This window comes from Eutrigla gurnardus, assembly GCF_963514095.1.
Source record: "Eutrigla gurnardus genome assembly, chromosome: 6".
NCBI classification, from domain to species: Eukaryota; Metazoa; Chordata; class Actinopteri; order Perciformes; family Triglidae; genus Eutrigla; species Eutrigla gurnardus.
Genome location: NC_139920.1, coordinates 14623154 through 14640610, shown reverse-complemented (window position 1 = coordinate 14640610; position 17457 = coordinate 14623154). Strand labels below are relative to the sequence as shown.

General features: G+C 41.0%; 1 protein-coding gene across 1 annotated transcript; it reads right to left on the bottom strand.

The window, feature by feature from the left end:
- Nucleotides 1–552: 552 nt before the first annotated feature.
- cUnh1orf210 (chromosome Un C1orf210 homolog) lies at nucleotides 553–8074 on the bottom strand. The gene is made up of 4 exons (XM_084011189.1): nucleotides 7883–8074; nucleotides 2619–3148; nucleotides 2249–2443; nucleotides 553–1529 (listed from the first exon to the last, which is right to left on the bottom strand). The coding sequence occupies exons 2-4, from the start codon at nucleotides 2662–2664 to the stop codon at nucleotides 1321–1323; spliced, it is 450 nt and encodes a 149-aa protein (XP_083867315.1). The 5' UTR covers nucleotides 2665–3148; nucleotides 7883–8074; the 3' UTR covers nucleotides 553–1320.
- Between the last annotated feature and the right edge of the window lie 9383 nt (nucleotides 8075–17457).

Sequence of the window (17457 nt, the reverse complement as noted above, 5' to 3'; positions counted from 1 at the left end):
TATTTAGTTTTAATACCGTATATAAGTTTGTTGATAATATTTATTAATATGAATCTGTAATGCAGTGGAGTAAAACTATAGGCTACAATATTTGCCTTTGAAATGCAAAAAAGATCATAACAAATCATTACAGTTCTTGAGTTACAGTCCATCACTGCTAATGTACTGTATATGGATTCATGGACAACCAATTTCAAATGACGTACTTTTATTTTGAAGGCAGGATCGCCCTTGTTCCGGATGCTGCGCTGGCTCGATTGTGTGAACTAGACGCGCCGCGTTTCCGGGTACGAGCCTCGCCTGACAGCCTCACAACAGACCTGTCAAACCGCTCTCATCAGCTGGAAGGTCTCCGAGGATCCCGAAACGCTCCGGGCCTCTTCTGGAGCCGCGGTGTCAGGCTTAATCACTGTTGTTGATGGCAGTGTTGTAAAGTTTAAAGCGAAAGGTGAGTGTGATGATCCTACTTTGTTAACCGATGAGAGAAACGACAATCAAGAGCAAACGGTGATGAAAATAGTAATCGGAAGTTTGGAGTCCATTGTTTGGCTTAAAAAAGTAGACTTGACCGATACAGACAGGTGCTTTTTTGAATTTTTATTGAGGTCACACTGTTTCGCACAATTCCCTTACGTGATGAATAGTCATATACAGTGTGAATTAAGTACTGAATTCATATAAATAGCAGCCAAGCTAGCAAGCCAGAGTAACAAGCAGGCTTTCCTAGAATTAGCCTACATGTTTTATGTAGCAGTAGTTCACAGACATGTAAAAGGCAGGTTTTAGCCTACTTTTTAGCACAACAACACCACCAACAACACCACAATGTAGCATATGATGCTGTAACAACACAAGTTTTTAGATATAGACATATCTCATGAAGGAATGCAGGGGCGAAAACTCCTGAATAGGCATTTCATTATGCCTATATAATATCACATGGCAGTGCAAAGTGAAATGCTCTTGTTTATATTCAGCACAAAGGTTATTTGTCTGAATCCTACACATTGCTTTTCATAACGTGCTTTCAAATCAACTAATTAATCAACCAATAAATGCAGCCAAACTAAGGATTCATGGATACAAAGGTGATTTGTCAATGTTTGTATTCACAGAAAACACCTTGATCTCCTTTTCGCTCCTTTCAGGGCAACATTTGAGTCCTTTGATTATCACTTCCTTATCAGACAGATATCAGATAAATAAGGCATATTTATATGGGAATTTTTAAGGATCCTCATATAATGTATCCAGCATTATGTCATTCTGTGCTGCATTAAAGTTAAAATGCTCTTGAGGACTGGTATTTACATTTGCCTGCTAAGCGATGGTAAATTCAATTTCATCCAACTCTTCTTCTGTGTCCTCTGTGTCCTCCATGTTCTCCGCTGCCCGTTCAGCCCTCGCTCTCTCGCTGGCCGGGATGTAATTGTCCTCAATGAAGCCGTCGTCGTCTTCCTCGCTCACAGCAGGGATGCAATGAGGGTCCATTCCACGTGCACCATGCATGGCGAATTCCACATCCAGGCCTGGAAGTAGTCATAGAAACACAAGAAGTGTACTGCATTACAGTCCTCTAAAGATAAGCCCTATATGTTACATGGGGTTGAAAGATTGAAAGCTGTAATGGGACATTGACGTACAGCCTGAAGCTGCTTTAACATCGACTAAAAAGCTGGAAATGTGAAGTTGTACTCCCAAATTAGCTTTTAATTATTATTATTTTATCAGAACATGCAGAGTGTTTTGAAGCAAATTGTCACATTTTCCATCTTTTTAAACTATTCTCATTCGTTTATGACCATGATAGATTCTAGTGCCATATGAAGCACACAAAAATATAAAAAAAATAAAAAATAATTCACGCAAAATGTAATTTTATTGTCTCTTCCCATTTCAGATTTGGCTTGTAGTGTGCATTTCTATTTTTTTTTATTAAAAGCCACATTATCTAAAAAAAAACGTTGTGTTTGGGTGCTGGCCCGCTACACAGAGTTTTTAGTGGAAAAACAATGGGCTGTAAAACTGTAAAAGACACTAAATGCTCCATAAGGCTGAGCTTTTTTTTATTGCTGTCATGAACTGAGAGGAAGTTGAACAGTTAAACAAAGATATTAAAGCTTTTGGACGGATGCTAATGCTAAATAACAGGCTGCCGTGTCAGCACTTTTACCTACTGAACAAAGAAAAGGAAGATTTATTTGATTAAAACAACTTCTACCATATTTTGTTTGTAAAAAAAAAAAACCTGTTGGGTCACAGTGGCTGATGGTGTCTGTCTCCCTCAGCCGTGTGTGCCTGTAGCTGGCCAGGTAACGCCGGACCACCTGGCATCTGGCCAGAAGGGCGATGAGGATGGAGGCAGAGATGGCTGTGACCAGGACGGCCACCAGGAACTCCCAGTTTTGAGATTTATATTTTGTTGGCTGGCTTGCCAAAGAGTCTGCAAAAGAGGAACATGTGGAAAGCACCTAAATAACATGGTGGACTAAACATGTCATCATCATTCATTTTAAGGTGGCTGTCTTCACCAAAAATGATCTCTAGTCTGATTTCGACTCACTCTGAGGATAAATTAACAGTTTCGACTTGACACTGCAGTGTAACTGAGTTCTTACCATTTTGTGTTGCTGTTGGTATAGCTGTAGAAAGAGAGGCATCCATCTCTTTGCTCTTGTGTGTGCTGTCCCTTTTGGGGAGCGACTTCTGCTGTGTGGCTCAGTTTACTTCTTGTTGGATGCTGTTGCTTTAGGGCGCCGTCAACTCCAACGTGAAGCCACGGGTCATGGGTGCATATCACGCATACGTCAGCCAAACAACAGATTTTGGAACCTTGAGATCCTCTTTAACTCTTGAAGTTGGAGAGGTTTGTTTTATTCCTTCACCAAGCTGCTTATTGTCTTCAGCAGGTAAAAAGTAAATGGGCTCAGAGGGAAACGTTGCAGGGCAGACATCTCCCCAGATGAGGGAGGTAGTTGTCTGGGAGATATCTGCTGACCGGTTACACCTTCAAAGCTCCACTAGGTGGCAAGGTTGAGTGTCAGGGGAAATCCTCGGTTCAGTAACAAGTGGGAGTTGGTGGCAGCGTTAACGTCCCACATATGAGTGGAAATGTGAGTCAGCGTCCTCTTGCTGCAGTCAAATGAAGCTTTAGAGAAAGCGTGAAAGAGAAATAGTGAATTAAATCAGTATGAATCACACACTTGCATACAAAGGCAAACTTGCAAAAAGAAAGTGAATCTTATTGTTCAATAGAACATCAGTAAATCCCATGTGCATTGTGGCGTTGTGCCAGCAAAATGCATATTTTATAACTGAACCACACAAAAACAACATGAAAAACCCAATGACCTAAATATTTGACTTAGTGGTAAGGGTGTCATCATAAAAGGAGATTATAATAATTGAGTACAAGCTGTCGGGAGCCCACGAGGAAATCATCCACAACAGGAAGTGTTTCGCAAATACAAAGTCACAGGCAAAATCGCTCATTTGACTCTTTGTGTGTGTGTGTGTGTGTGTGTGTGAGAGAGAGAGAGAGAGAGAGAGAGAGAGAGAGAGAGAGAGAGAGAGAGAGAGAGTTTCCCGAAACTGAAACTGGTTGCCATTATTAGTCACATTATATTATATTTTAACTTAGAACTTAATACGTCAGCTTATTAATAAAAATGCTGTGAATGGAGTTGTTCATGGCCCGTCTATAGGTGTGCCAGCTCGTGTTGCTTTGTTCCAGTGCTGGTGTGTTGCCTGTGGTTCTGTAGGATGTGCTACATAGTCAACTTCTTGTTTTCTTATCAAAGTGTTTTACCTGATTTGATTTGAACAATTGGTAACCAATTTCTCAAAATGGGTACCAATGGCAAAATGGGAACTACCTGCCATGGACAATCTATCTGTCACATCTGCACCACATACTAAATCATTCTCAAAAAACAATAATAGCTTACCAGACATATAAAGGAAAAGTTGATTGGAAATGCCATCAAAAATATGAAGTTGTGACATTTAGGCAGAGCATTAGGCAAGAAGAAATGACAATTTGTCATTTTAACACGTTTGGTTTTTGTACAGATTACATACATATCATTAGGGATGGGTTTTAGAGGTATGAGAGTGGTGTTAATCTCATATCTGCAAGAATGTCATAATGCCTAACTATATATAGTAGCTTGTTTGAAGGAGATATTTGCATACATGAGTCTAAAGGTTGGCTTCCTGTGTTTTCAGTAGATTTCCATGTGGTTTTAGTCAGATAAGTTCTGTTCTCACCTATACCATCCATGTGCAGTAGTTTATGTTTAATATGCCTTACATTAAACCTGCATTCCTTCTAATAGCCAGCAGGGGGCGATTCCTCTGGTTTCAAAAAGAAGTCTGACTAAGGCTATGAGAAAATGACCCGATACTTCTCACTAGATTTATTCTCTCAGTCAACATTGTAAACATTTATGATCTCAGTCTTTAGTTTCAAGTCTTCGTAAATACAGAGCGATGTTCATTTAGTAAATGACGGTCCATATATAGTCAAATAGACGATAAACTATGGTAAACTTCAGGGCGTGGCCTCCGTGATAGACAGGATGCTACCACGGTGCTGTCCGGTCTGGGAGTTGTCCATGTTTGTCTTGCAGCTTAAACCCTTTCACAGTGTGTTTTCACTTCATGAAAGTTACTTGTAAACCTTTTGGTCACCTAAAACTGTCTTATTCTTGTTAACTAACAAAAACAAAAGAAGATGGTGAACTCAAGACATCAATACCATAGTCCACAAACCAACGGGTGATGTCACAGTGGCTATATGTCCTCTTATATGACTATAATATATTCCAGCCCTTGGTTTAAACGTGCATTTTTTTTCTCCCCTGCCCTGTCTTTCATTTATCATTTTCTAATGCTTTTATCATATCTGGACATCAACTCTTTATGTCTTCCAGATGTTTTGAAACAAGCAACGTCAACATTTTACACCCACTATACAAGGACTGTGTCTTGCTTTGGTTTGCACATTTGCTCTGCTGGTTTGCACAGAAAAGAAGCAGAGGTTCAAATCCACAATGCAAAAAGACACGGAATTCTGTTAAAGTAAAGGTTTGACATATGTGGAAATAAGCTTATTTGATTTCCTGCTGTCAGTTGAAGGATTGACAACACTCATCATGTCCTACAATAACTATGAAGCTACAGCACAGAGACAGTTAGTGTAGCTTTGTACAAATTCTGACAATCCGCACCTTTAAAGCTCGCTAATAAACTCATGATCTGTCATTTCTTTTATCCCCAGTATTGACAACAAATAATTCTCCAAAATGTGATTGTTACATTCTGTTGCCGTCCAGATTAAGATCTCTCTCGCTCTCAGCATTAGTCCTCTTCCCCTTCGTCTTCTACGGCTATTCTCTTCAGCAGTGTTGGCTGTAAACACGCCAAGAGGGCTGACTTTATCTCTTCCTGTTCTGTCCTCACACAGGCAGGCACAACAAAATATACACACCGAGCAGCATGTGGCCGGGAGTTATAGGAGAGCAGCCCGGGAGCCAGAGCCCTATGTGTGTCAGATGGAGTCGTGTTTGTGAGGTCTACACTGCTGTGCGTGTGTAAGAGACGGCGTTTGCATCTTTGTCTGCAATATTCTGTGTTTGAATTATTCTCAAAGCGAGAAGTCAGTTTTACTTTGTCATTCTTTGTTGCCCCAAATTACAGTGGAGTGTCAGTTTATAGACACTAATGATGGCCAGAGGGGATGGAAAATGCTCTTTCTGTCATCAAACTGAATTAAACATTCAAATGAGATTTTTTGAGTGTGATATATTCCTTTGAACAGACAATTTAACTGCAAACAATTTTATGGTTTGAAATTGGACTATGCGTGTTGAGATATCAACTTGTGCAGTGGTGGAAAATAAGCGGTTAATAAGTACTGAACTTTTAGTCTACTTGAGTTCCCAAAGTCGTTATACCTCAGAGGTATTTCACCAATTACTCCACTACATTTATTTATGACAGCTTTGAGCCCCTTATCACATTTCAGTATTCAGCATTGATGCCAATAACTGATTTTCCCTGTAAATATCTCAGAGGATTTGAGGGCTAAAGGGTCCAATATTTCACCTAATAAGTGTCAAATACAAATTTGTGCAAGAGAACCTTCCTTTTTCTGAAGACCTCTGAGATTTGTTGTGATTTGCTGCAGAAGGGCCAAACCCTGAGTTTTGAATCATGTGACTAAACGACCAAGCTGTACAGTTGTTGAAAAGCTCCACCTCAACAGTAAAATCCTACTGACACACTGATGACTCCATTAAAGGTTGAGTAGGTGATTCTATTCAGAAACAGTTTCTGTTATATTACTTGAAATCATCGTAACATGCTAATCGCAATGAATACATTTAATGTTTTGACCTAAATTAAAAAAAAAAAAAAAATGTCATCTATAGCCAAGGCAGGACTGGAAAAACCCCATCCAATCATAAAGGTCGGGCCGGAGAAAATAATTGGATGGCCTGCCTGTCTGTGAATGCTTACTTCCTGATTGCGCACTCTGCTGATCTCGAGCACTCATGTGGCGTTCTGGGGGAGGGGCTTTGAACAGAGGCTTAAACAAAGGGGACTTTTTCTTTTCTTTAAGTCTCTGTGGTTTTTCCAAATGACCTACTCAACCTTTAACAGTCTAATAATGTAATACATAATAATATATCAGTCAAAAGCATCACTACTTTTCATACATTTTACTGAGAATACTTCCACTGTTGGATGTGTGTAACGTAGAGTTGGATTTTAATTAAATCCAGTGCAATTACATTTAATGGATTTGCATTTTGAAAGCTGCTCAAACAAAATGAATTGGCTTCATTTTGCAAATCACACAAATCAAACTGCCTCAGCAAACATCTCCCTCTCTCCCCACGGCTACGGTTATCATAGATACATACACACCACGGAAAATCAAAGGGACGTCCTTCTTCTGACCCTCAACCCAACAACCCACAGAGCAACATGCAACAAGCCTCCCTCTTATCCCGCTGCCAAGATCTGTATTTCTGTCTTGCTTTGAAAATGTGTGGAGGAGTCAGGCTGTGCTCTGCCATTGTTTGTCAAGGATAATGGCGCACGTTCTGATTTGAGTTTAAAAACAGCTGGCAGAGACATTGTTAAACCAAGATCTTAGTGTGTGTAAAATTCAAGATTAATAGTTAAACTATGGTACTTTTGTTTCTTTTGTCTTTAAGTTTAATTGAAGCAAGGTCTTGATCGCTGAAGGGAAGTTTCCTCAAATGTCATGTTTGATTCTTTTGCCTTTCAGCCCTGAATAATAGCAGTGTCAACAGAGAGACCGCGGGGACACCATGAGTGAAAGCCAACCGTAACGTTAAGCTAATTACACAACACAACACAACCTGGATCATGACCACATATTATGACATTTAAAGAAAGCTTTACCTCCCCGGCTCCTTTTGTTAAATAGATACCGTCGATGTGAACGTACACAAAGATCACGAACATGAGCATGAGCTGCTAATGTTTTGGGTGAAAACAGCAAGTGGCCAACAGGTGCAGGGAAAGGTTTGGCTACCAGCTGACTGAAACGAAAACACTTTGGATATGTATCATTTCTGCATTGAAAATAAAAAAAAGTGAACTCCTACAGCGCTCAATAACTGCAATGTAGAACAACTTATATAATGATTTGTTGCGGAGCTCCAAATTAGATTCATGTTTTCAACATTGATGTCAGTCAACTAGTAATGCCTTCTTCAGTCTGCCCTTCCTTCATAAACCCAAAGTAAACCTATGAATGTATCCTTTGAATTTATGCTGTTTTTTTCAAAACATACTGTCAGATCTCCCACTTATTGAAGAGCAGCTGTTTAATTTCCAGTCTTACCTGGACACCTGTCCGTGTAGTTTCTTCTAGCTCCAGCCGAGTTCACCTGCTGTCTGTCCGCTCTCACATATCGCAGCCTTAGCTACATTTTGTTTTGTTTTGTCTGTAAAATGGAGAAATGTGCAAAGGTTGAACGAGTTGTGCTTTGCTGTGGCTGCTTCCCAGAAGTAAACGTTAATGAGTAACTTTGTAACTAAGGTGTGCTCCCGCCCGCCTACTACTGCCTCTATCTATCCAATCGCACAGCAGACCTGCTCGGAGGCTGTGTCAATCACTCGGCGGTGCCAGACCAGGAAGACGTTAAATATAACTTATGACCAATTTGTCATATTGGCAATGGTAACTGCCAGCGTGCATGTATAACTAAAAGTGTAACCAGTCAAACCTGCTTCTCTTGCAAATACGTGTTCTGTTAGTGCAGATACAGTTCCACCTATCAAATAATCCTGTTTGATATCTGCTTTGTGTGGATTTTTCCTCTTCATGTAATGTGTGTGAGTGTAGTTTATTTTGTACGCCTGCCAGGCACCACACCTTGCTTTGTTATTCCATAATGTAAACCCTTCCCTCGGACCTTTTCAGAGGAGAGAGAGACAGACAAGAACAACTCAGACAAGATATAGTGTGTGGCTCCAAGGAGTTTTGTTTATTTAAGACGTGCAGCCCGAGAGGACAGAGCAGACTTCTGGTGACTCTGGTGAAAAGGAAAAGCGAGGTGACCCTGAAAACAATAGGGCCACTTCCTGACCACTGTGCATCTTTACATCTACCCTCCCTTACTCTTCCTCCTTCCCTCTCTCCGCATGTTCCAGGATGCTTCAGCTGCATGTCTTGGGGCAGATGGCAGGGACGAGGATGGGTCGGGACAGTTAGATGATAACTCGGCGTCAGCTGAAAGGAACAGTAGGGGTTTCCCACCACAGATACTAGGGGGTGTTTGTCGCTGGTAGACTGTAGGACTTTTGTAGTCATGCAATGCTTTTTCTTTAAGAAAGATTGATTGCAACAATTATACTTTAACAGTTGTGGGTATATTTGGTCATTGCAGCAGAGGAATGGACTTGAATCCGGAGAAGAAAGTGAATAGAGGTGAATGCCTTTATTAAGTTTGTGGCCAACGGAAACATATTCTCACAAAGCAACACAAAGCCTTGTGTCTAGTAAGCAAAGCGTTGCTTATTTACACAGTGAGTGCATGCAAAGTAAGCTTGGCATTCATTTGAAGGTGTGTTTGTGTCCACCTGAAGTCCACAGCATAGTCTATTGTTAGCTCTATTTTGTCTTTAAAGTCACATTAATGGATAGAAGTGAATGTGCAAGTGTTTTGTGTTAAAATACGCCGTTGTAAAGAAATGCATTCCAGTAAGTTCAACCTCATGCACAGAAAGAAATAACCTTCAGACACCTGTGATAAGTGTCTAATCAGGAAGGTATTTAAGTTCAGATTCATGAAAATGATTTCGGAGCTTTGGATATTAATGGTGATGGGTTTTTTTAGCAGACACACATAAACAAGATCATTAGTGGCAATGAGTTTCTGGACTAGATTTTCAAGTCCAGGGGCATTCCCCCCCACATCCCTTTCTATCATGGGATGTTTTTCCGTTTGTCCTCAGTGAAGTGGTGGGGCCTGAGGTCACGGCTCCTTCTGTGGGCAAGATGTGAAGGCCTTGTTAAGTCTTTCGGGAGGAGGGAAATAACAACATGTGTCGCACTGTACTTAACAATGGAGAGTCGGTCTTGAGGAAGAGCTGTGTGACAAACAAGCCTCCAACTGGTCATTAAGCATCTCGGAGAGACACTCGGCAGGCTTAAATGATTTTCACATTTCTTTCTTGCTCCTCACACAATTCCCCACTGCAGCCATCGTGACATGCAGCCACCTGAGTGTAAATTTAACGAGGCGACAGCCGCAAATGATTCACATCTGGAAATATGATAATGGGAGGGAGGCTCCCCGCACATCTGCTTTAAATCTGTTAAATCTGTTAATAAAACAGCTGTGGTTTTATTTAAATCCAACAATGTTCTCATTCCCATTATTACAGTTAGTTGTATATAACATCCGATACTCTTTATCTGGGCTCTAATTTCATTAATCAAGCGCTTCCACACAAACTAGGTCCTTTTCTTCTTCACACCCCTCACTCTGCTACCGTGGTGACCCACTTTCAACATAAAAGGTTGTTTAAGTTTCATCAAATTTAATCTAAATGAGTTTCCTGACTGTAAGTGCTCACGTTACACTGTTTGGCTTGAGCTCCTGCCACCGCTTACAGGTGTAACACTGTATATAGAAAGAGAAGAAATGGATACTATTAGTATACGTTTCTCTCTTTGATGGTGGAGGGGGTATTTATATAATGACATGTTGTTCTCTTCAAAGTGAAACTTAAAGCTGGATACCATAAACATGAATGCTTCCCCTTTAAGGCAAATGATTTATCCAAATGCCGTGTTAATCAGTAGCTTGTATTATATTACTGTTTATTTTGGATGTTATGGTTGAGTGAACACGCTCTTACAAACTCTAACAATATGGTGACTGATAAACTTGCTGTCGAAAAATATCACACAGAACTGCACACCTATGGAAGTGCGTGTTGAGTCAGATACTATGAGAACCCATGCTTACACGGGGAGAACATGCAAGCTCCTGGGTTATTCATACAACAGTCATTTTTTTAATAATATTCAGCTATGCATTTTTCTAATCCCTCAGTGTACGCTGTGAGAATATGTGAAAAGTGAGAGTGCTCCATGATTCGGTAATGATTCAGGCAGGACTTTATGTTTGAAAGGTCTCATATGATGGTAATAATAATGAAACACCTACTAATACTATGTTTGCCCTGCAGACGAAGTCTGTACCTGCAACTACCAAGGGTCCAGCCTGTGTGCAGGCAGGGATTATAACCAATACATGCATTTTGCTGTTGGCTGCTTGTTAAATCAGATGGATCCATTCTCTTGGGTTGTTGGATGGAAGCTTCATGAAGGCTTTAAAAAAAACATTTATGTCATTGAAACGCTATGCTGGTCCCAAACGCAGGAGCCAAGTGCAGCTGGATTCGAATGTTTTGTTCACACTGTAATAGTGTAAACAAAAAAGGTTTTTAAAAGAAGGCCTACACGATGCATTCAGAATGCATTCGTGATTAGAGAGTACAAGAATTGCCATGGTTTGAACTTTTTACTGAAAGGTTTTGACATTAATCAGTGAGGCACAGTAACTCCCAATGGAAGAAAGTGTAATTTCTTGTTTTACCTCTTTAGAGATTAAAACCAGTTTCTCTTACAAAAGTATATGTGCAGTAAAATGTAGATTTTCCCCCAATAGCTCGCATTTTGCGAAGCTTTTTGTATGCAGAGCAGCACTGTTGCATGTATGAAAGTCTTTAAACCAACATGCATGATGGCACCAACAGCCGTCCAACTCTCTCTTGCTGTGTCAGTCCTGCTCGCTGTGTTAGCACGTCTGTGTGTGTGTTTGAGCAAACAGCTATCAGACGGGAGCCGAGACCCTCCGCCTCCACCCCCGCCGTCACCTCCACAGGCCTTTTCCTGCCGGTGGGGTGATTCCTGCCCCTGCGCTCCCTCCACTTCCTTCACACACATATCAGCCTCCAGCAGCAGCACCTCTTCCTGGATCTGGCTCAAGCTCTCTGGACACTGTGGACAAGCAACAACAGCTCATCCATCTCTCTCACTCCGTCGCTCTCTCTCTCTCTCTCTCTCTCTCTCTCTGTCTTCCTGTTACTTTCACATAATTTCCCCAGGTGACACATTTTTTAATCGTGCTTCCGAGGCCTCTACGACTGTAGTCTTGAGGCAATTTTGCGCAAAATTTCTGCCCTTGCACTTTTTTTTATTCCTTTCAGCACATCATTCCAAGGGTGTTATTCAACTTCCTTAAAAAACGCCTGTAATATTCCAGACATGTTGGCTGGATTCAGTACCACTCCCTTTCCACAATATCCTTGATACCCATGTTCCGATGGGACAGATATTCTATTTCTGTAATTAGGACTTTGCACTAACGGACTATAGCATAATAATAGCAGTGATAGCTGTTCCGTATTTAGCGTCTCATCGTGGCAAAAAAAAAATAGAAAATAAAACTATATATGCCGTTGTCATGCCAATATTTCCTTTCATTAATTTCAAAGTTTGGCAACTTTATGAAGTATGTGGAATTTGTGTTTTCGTTCTGATAATATAAGATTAATTTTTGCACTTTAACCTGAGCTGCAGCCAAAATTAGGATCAAGCAGAGACAGATGGAAATGGTGGACCTTAAAAAACCTTTGAAAACAAGCATATTCATTTTCTAAGGTTTAAATGTGACATGCACCTATATAAACAAGACAATTATTGCCAAATCATTTCACGTGCTCTGCAAAATATTACGCCCTATGATTTTACTCATCCGGCCGTGTCTGCTGACTGTCTGAAACCATGTTATCCTACATAATCCTGTACTAGAGGAAACCTTTTCTCGTTGAACCTACAGTAGTGGTCGACTACATGCTGTTATGATTAGGGCTTCCTTAGTCTGATCCAGAGGCTTTCCATAACACCAGTAATGAGGTGTGTGTCTGCCTTTGCCAGGTCAGTAGTGGGTATAACATCAACACACGTGAACATCCCTGACGGCATGGAAAGATTGTTTGGTGTCAGGCTGGAGGGTCACCCAGCTCTGCATCTGGTGCTGGACCCAGATCACCCCGTCCCCATTGCCGGTGCCCCAGCCTCACCCCAGGAGGCCGATTGGGAGACTGGAGGTTGGTAGGGTGGTCACCTTCTACATTCAGGGCTGTGTGTGTGTGTATGTGTGTGTTTTCCAGTCAAGGACTAATGAATGGTCAGGAAGAGAAAGTTTAGGAACATGTTACATTAATGAGTTCGTACGTGTGTTTCAGTGTGTGTATAGTAATGTTATGACAAAAAAAAAACAGGAAACAGTCCCAGAGCTACACACAGACACACACACACACACACACACACACTAGTCATTAGATGGTGTATTGATAACAAATTTCACTGTTGACGCTAAAATGTAAGCTGTTGTTTATACAGTATGTTGAAATGCAGTTATTGAATCATACACTGAGATTTATAGAAATTATCTATTCGTTATTTATTTTGGGAACTGAATAATCAAAAATAAGTTTTTCCTATGACATTTTGAAATCAATTGAAAAACAAGCATGTGGCCCAAATAATACAAGACACATAATTATCAATCCCACTGCATTTCTTGACCAGAGACGACTGGAGTGGTTAAGGATAGGCACTGACCTTGATTGGTTAGGGTCAAGACAGCCCATAATGAGGGCATAGGACCTGATTCATCACTTGATGTCTATATCTGTGTAATATCAGTATGTTCATTGGTAACGTTATCGCCAGAACATTTGGATGCTAATACCATCTGCACTAACTGGAATTGATTCACTGTTATGGCTTGAACTGACTATGAATTTGAACGTGTCTTTATAAGGCAAGCCTTGACTCACCACGTTGTAATGGTGATGAGATTACGGTGCAGCCGGAGGAAGTGGGAGGGGTGGAGGGCAAGAGCTTCTTCCATGGGGAACTTGACACCTGTCAGTAACTCACTTGGTATCACCCTCCCAACCCTCTGCTGCTTTGGGAGGCTGTGTGTGCATGTGTGTGTGTGTGTGTGTGTGTGTGTGTGTGTGTGTGTGTGTGTGTGTGTGTGTGTGTGTGTGTGTGTTTGCCCCCCATATTAAGAATCCTTTCTTGTATTCTTGTTCATTGTCAAATAATATACCATCATTCCTAGTGTTGACCCATCTATTGGAGATATTTCCCGCTTAAGGTTGCTTGAATGGTAGTTCTTTGTTATGAGAAAGTAGGCCTATACAGTGGAAAGTGACCGGATGCATGGGAGAGAGAAGGAAACGACATGCGACAAAGGTTGGGAACCATTCGTCATGGTCTGAACACACATGTGCTGTGGCCAAGACGGCAGTTCAATCATTGCTTTAGCGCTGCACCACCCAAATGTGTTTGCATGCCTGAAAGATATTAGCACTGGCTTGAATTTGATTCAAATGTATTTAGAAATCAGCACATTATTAACATGCTGATATTTAGCACGTGTAGTGTTTACCATATTCGCCATCTTAATTTAGGGTGTTTCCACGGTAAAATTAGCACTAAACTAGAAGATGGTAATAATGTCAGTAGTTTTGCAGATATTTGCTCAAAGTTTTGGAGAAATGGGAATTTTATCCTCATAACGGCACTAGGTTAATATCACCAAAGACTTACAATTCATTCTGAGAGGGACTGCAACATCCGTTCCAAATTTCACGACAATCCATCTTCTAACTGTTGAGACATTTCACTTCAACTATAAATTTCAACTTCAGGGTGGCGCGAGAAGAAAAAGTCAGTGGACCACCAAAGATTCATCCACTGGTCGCCATGAAAATCAAATTTCATGGTAATTAATTTAATAGTCCTGGAGTTATTCTGGTCTGGACAAATGCAATGTGCGAAAGACAAACCAACATTGCAAACCTTGCGTGTCTTAAACCACATGTGCATCGCTGTAATGGAAACATTGGAACTCATTCACCAACCGTTCTTAAGAAGAAATGTCTTCTCAAAACCGCACAGGACTTTCAATAAGAAGACCCCTGTTAATGTACCATGCAGAACAAACGGTAAAGGTTGACATTTTATCGCATCAGTCATTAGTCACATGAGTTTGTCACTCTATCAAGTTAACCTCAACAGTGCTCTTTTCCTAAACCTAACTAAGTGGTTATGTTGCCTAAACCTAACTTCCTGTGAAGACGGAACTTTATTTTGAAAAGACTCCAAAGACGTCCAAAACACTACAGGGGTACATGTTGTATAACACTGAGAATAATGTGGTTATCAAGGCTTTAGAGCACTTAATCTTTAGGGAAATCCGACTTTGTAAGACGCCGGTCTTTAAATCCTAATAATTCTCACACACATGCTTTATCTCTGAATCTGTCTTTACATCTTTCATCATCTTCACTTTATCACTTGAAACATGTTTCTCTCACACGCACACTAATGTACTCACACCGTGTGTGTGTGTGTGTGTGTGTGTGTGTGTGTGTGTGTGTGTTTGTCTTGGTCTCCGTGATCCTTGGGAAAGGTTTCTTTATCAGACAACACGGGGTACGTCGGGATGGAGGAGGTCAAGGGTGTGTAAGTGTCGTTTGGGAGGAATCAAGGGGGGTGAGAGGGGGTGATATAGGGGCCTGAGAGGTGTGAGTGACACCCTTGCGTAGGCTCCCAGGGCCCAGCAGGATCAGTGCGTGTGGAGCTGGGCCAGTTTGCCACACAATGAGAGGAAATGGGAATTTAATACAAACTTTCTCACAAAGTCTCACAGACCTCCCGCCTCTGTTGCCGGTCTCGCTTCAAGACAACCCCAGCTTAGCCATCAGCAACTCCACTAAAACCACAACAAAGTGTCAGGAGCAACTCAAACACACCCCGGGAGCGTGCTGCTGTAAATTAACCTTTAGACACGATGTAGGGGGATATTTCCCAACAACGACCTTCCAAATGTTTAGAATAATAATACAGAATAAAATATCACAGACAAGCATAGACACAAGGCGTTAATACCTTACACAGATGGTTGCATGACGCAAAACCCTTGTCACACAAATCCAAGCTAACATTCTTCTATATAAAATCCTGGATTTATTTCATTGTTTCATTATTGTTACAGTAATTTAAAAGCATTCGCAACGCAATCTAATATAAAGACGGGCTCTGAAATAAAACCACATTTATGCTCTTTCGCCTCAAGCTGAAGAAACAGCACATCCTCCTTCTTTCTTTGATTGTTTGCAGGGTTGGACGAGATTGCTCGAGATTAGCATTGTTGTTATGCCCCGGGGAAGCAATATTGTGCTTTTTGAACTTGGCCAGGAGGACACACTGAGCAGCGAGCCTCGTCTTTGTCTGGTAGTGTCATAAAGCATGCAGCAGTCACTCAAACAACAAACAGAGCTCATAATTACATAAGGGCAACAAAGGCTTGTGGATACAATGGCTAATGTCTGGGCAGCGCAGTGTCCTCAAGCCTGCATGTCCAACCCATCAGAAGGATTTCCTTCACACACACACACACTCACGCACACACAAACATACAGTTGCACATACAGTTGTCTGTCTCACATCAATCACACACATGCTCATGCACACTCTCACAAAAAGCACCCACCCCTGGTTTCTGGCTCCTGATGGTCTCCATGCAGCCAGAAGCTGAAGTGTCCGTGTTGATCCATTCTTTGGTTTTTCCCCTTTTGGCTTCCTATAGAGTCACCATCAAGCTACGTCTGCAGTATGCAGCACTAAACTAATTCTATCTTTTCTTGCTGTGCAGTCCTTTCTTTAATCACAGAGGATACAACATTCTGCATAAACCTGCAATGATTATCAGAAAATTGCTTCAATTGTGTAATCCTACGTAGGTAGTTATTTGCATATGTTATTGTAAACCTTTGGCTATACTGTGCATATGTGCTGCAAGCAGTCTGCTCTTGACTGTTCGCTATCATTGTTCTCACTGTTTAGACCATTCCTGTCAGTGGGAGTTTTTGTAGTGTTAGAGGAAATAAGATAGTCTTTTTAAAGTTGTTCTGGCTGCCACAGGTCACACTAACAGGTTAAAGGGACCATACAGATCTCAGCCAAGACCCTTTGTTTGTCAGGAGCCAAAATGGAAACACTGTGTTTTGGAGACAAAACTGTTCCAACCTGGGTGTTACCATTCCAGTTTTAATTAGATTTTTTTATTTATTTATCTTTTTTTACCTCAGCTAATTGAACCAGCAGGACATTGATTACGTTTATTACGATTATATTGTCGTCCATGCACTATTTGACATTATTAGCTCTGAAAATGCTTAGCAAATAATTATATTACTTAATTCAAATGTGCTTTTTTGTTGTTGTTGACAATCCAGCATACAATTGAATACCCATTGCAGGGCAAAGAAATCCATGTGAGCTCCTGAAATCAAAAACAGGATATCTCAAACAATAAAAGTTGAGTCAACCTCAAGTCAATTGTCTGAAGTCGTGAAGGAAATGTAAAGAAAACATCAAATCAGCCTCACCGCCTTCCCTTTTTTCAGAGAAAATGAGAAAAGGCGTGTGCAGTTGTATTCCAACTGGATGTTTGAGAGTAAGACACTGCAGCACTTTTAAAAAAGATTAGGGAAGAAATGGCAGAATAGACACAACAAGCATATTGTTCATCATTTCCTGAGGCTGAGTGATTATTGTAGTGAAGGAAAGGGGGGGAGGCTGACCATAAAAGCTGCAGGGATCGTAGCTAACTCATTGAAGTGGTAGAACAAAGCTGTTGCATTTGGCGAAACATGATAACAACTGCTGCAGCATTTGGTCTTCTACAGTATCTTTACAAAGAAAATCAGGGCAGCAATAGATACACATGGGGCATGCAGATGTGGTTTTGGCCACACAATGTATCTTAAGTATCATGTAGTATAGAGTACACAATTATTAGCATGTAGTGGATGGAT

What these genes read in the sequence shown, in the direction of transcription:
- cUnh1orf210 (XM_084011189.1), bottom strand. Translation starts at nt 2,664, where the DNA reads ATGGATGCCTCTCTTTCTACAGCTATACCAACAGCAACACAAAATG. An exon ending in ACCAACAGCAACACAAAATG is followed by an intron (nt 2,444 to 2,618) that starts GTAAGAACTCAG and finishes CCTCTTTTGCAG; the next exon opens with ACTCTTTGGCAAGCCAGCCA. An exon ending in CAGCCACTGTGACCCAACAG is followed by an intron (nt 1,530 to 2,248) that starts GTTTTTTTTTTT and finishes GACTACTTCCAG; the next exon opens with GCCTGGATGTGGAATTCGCC.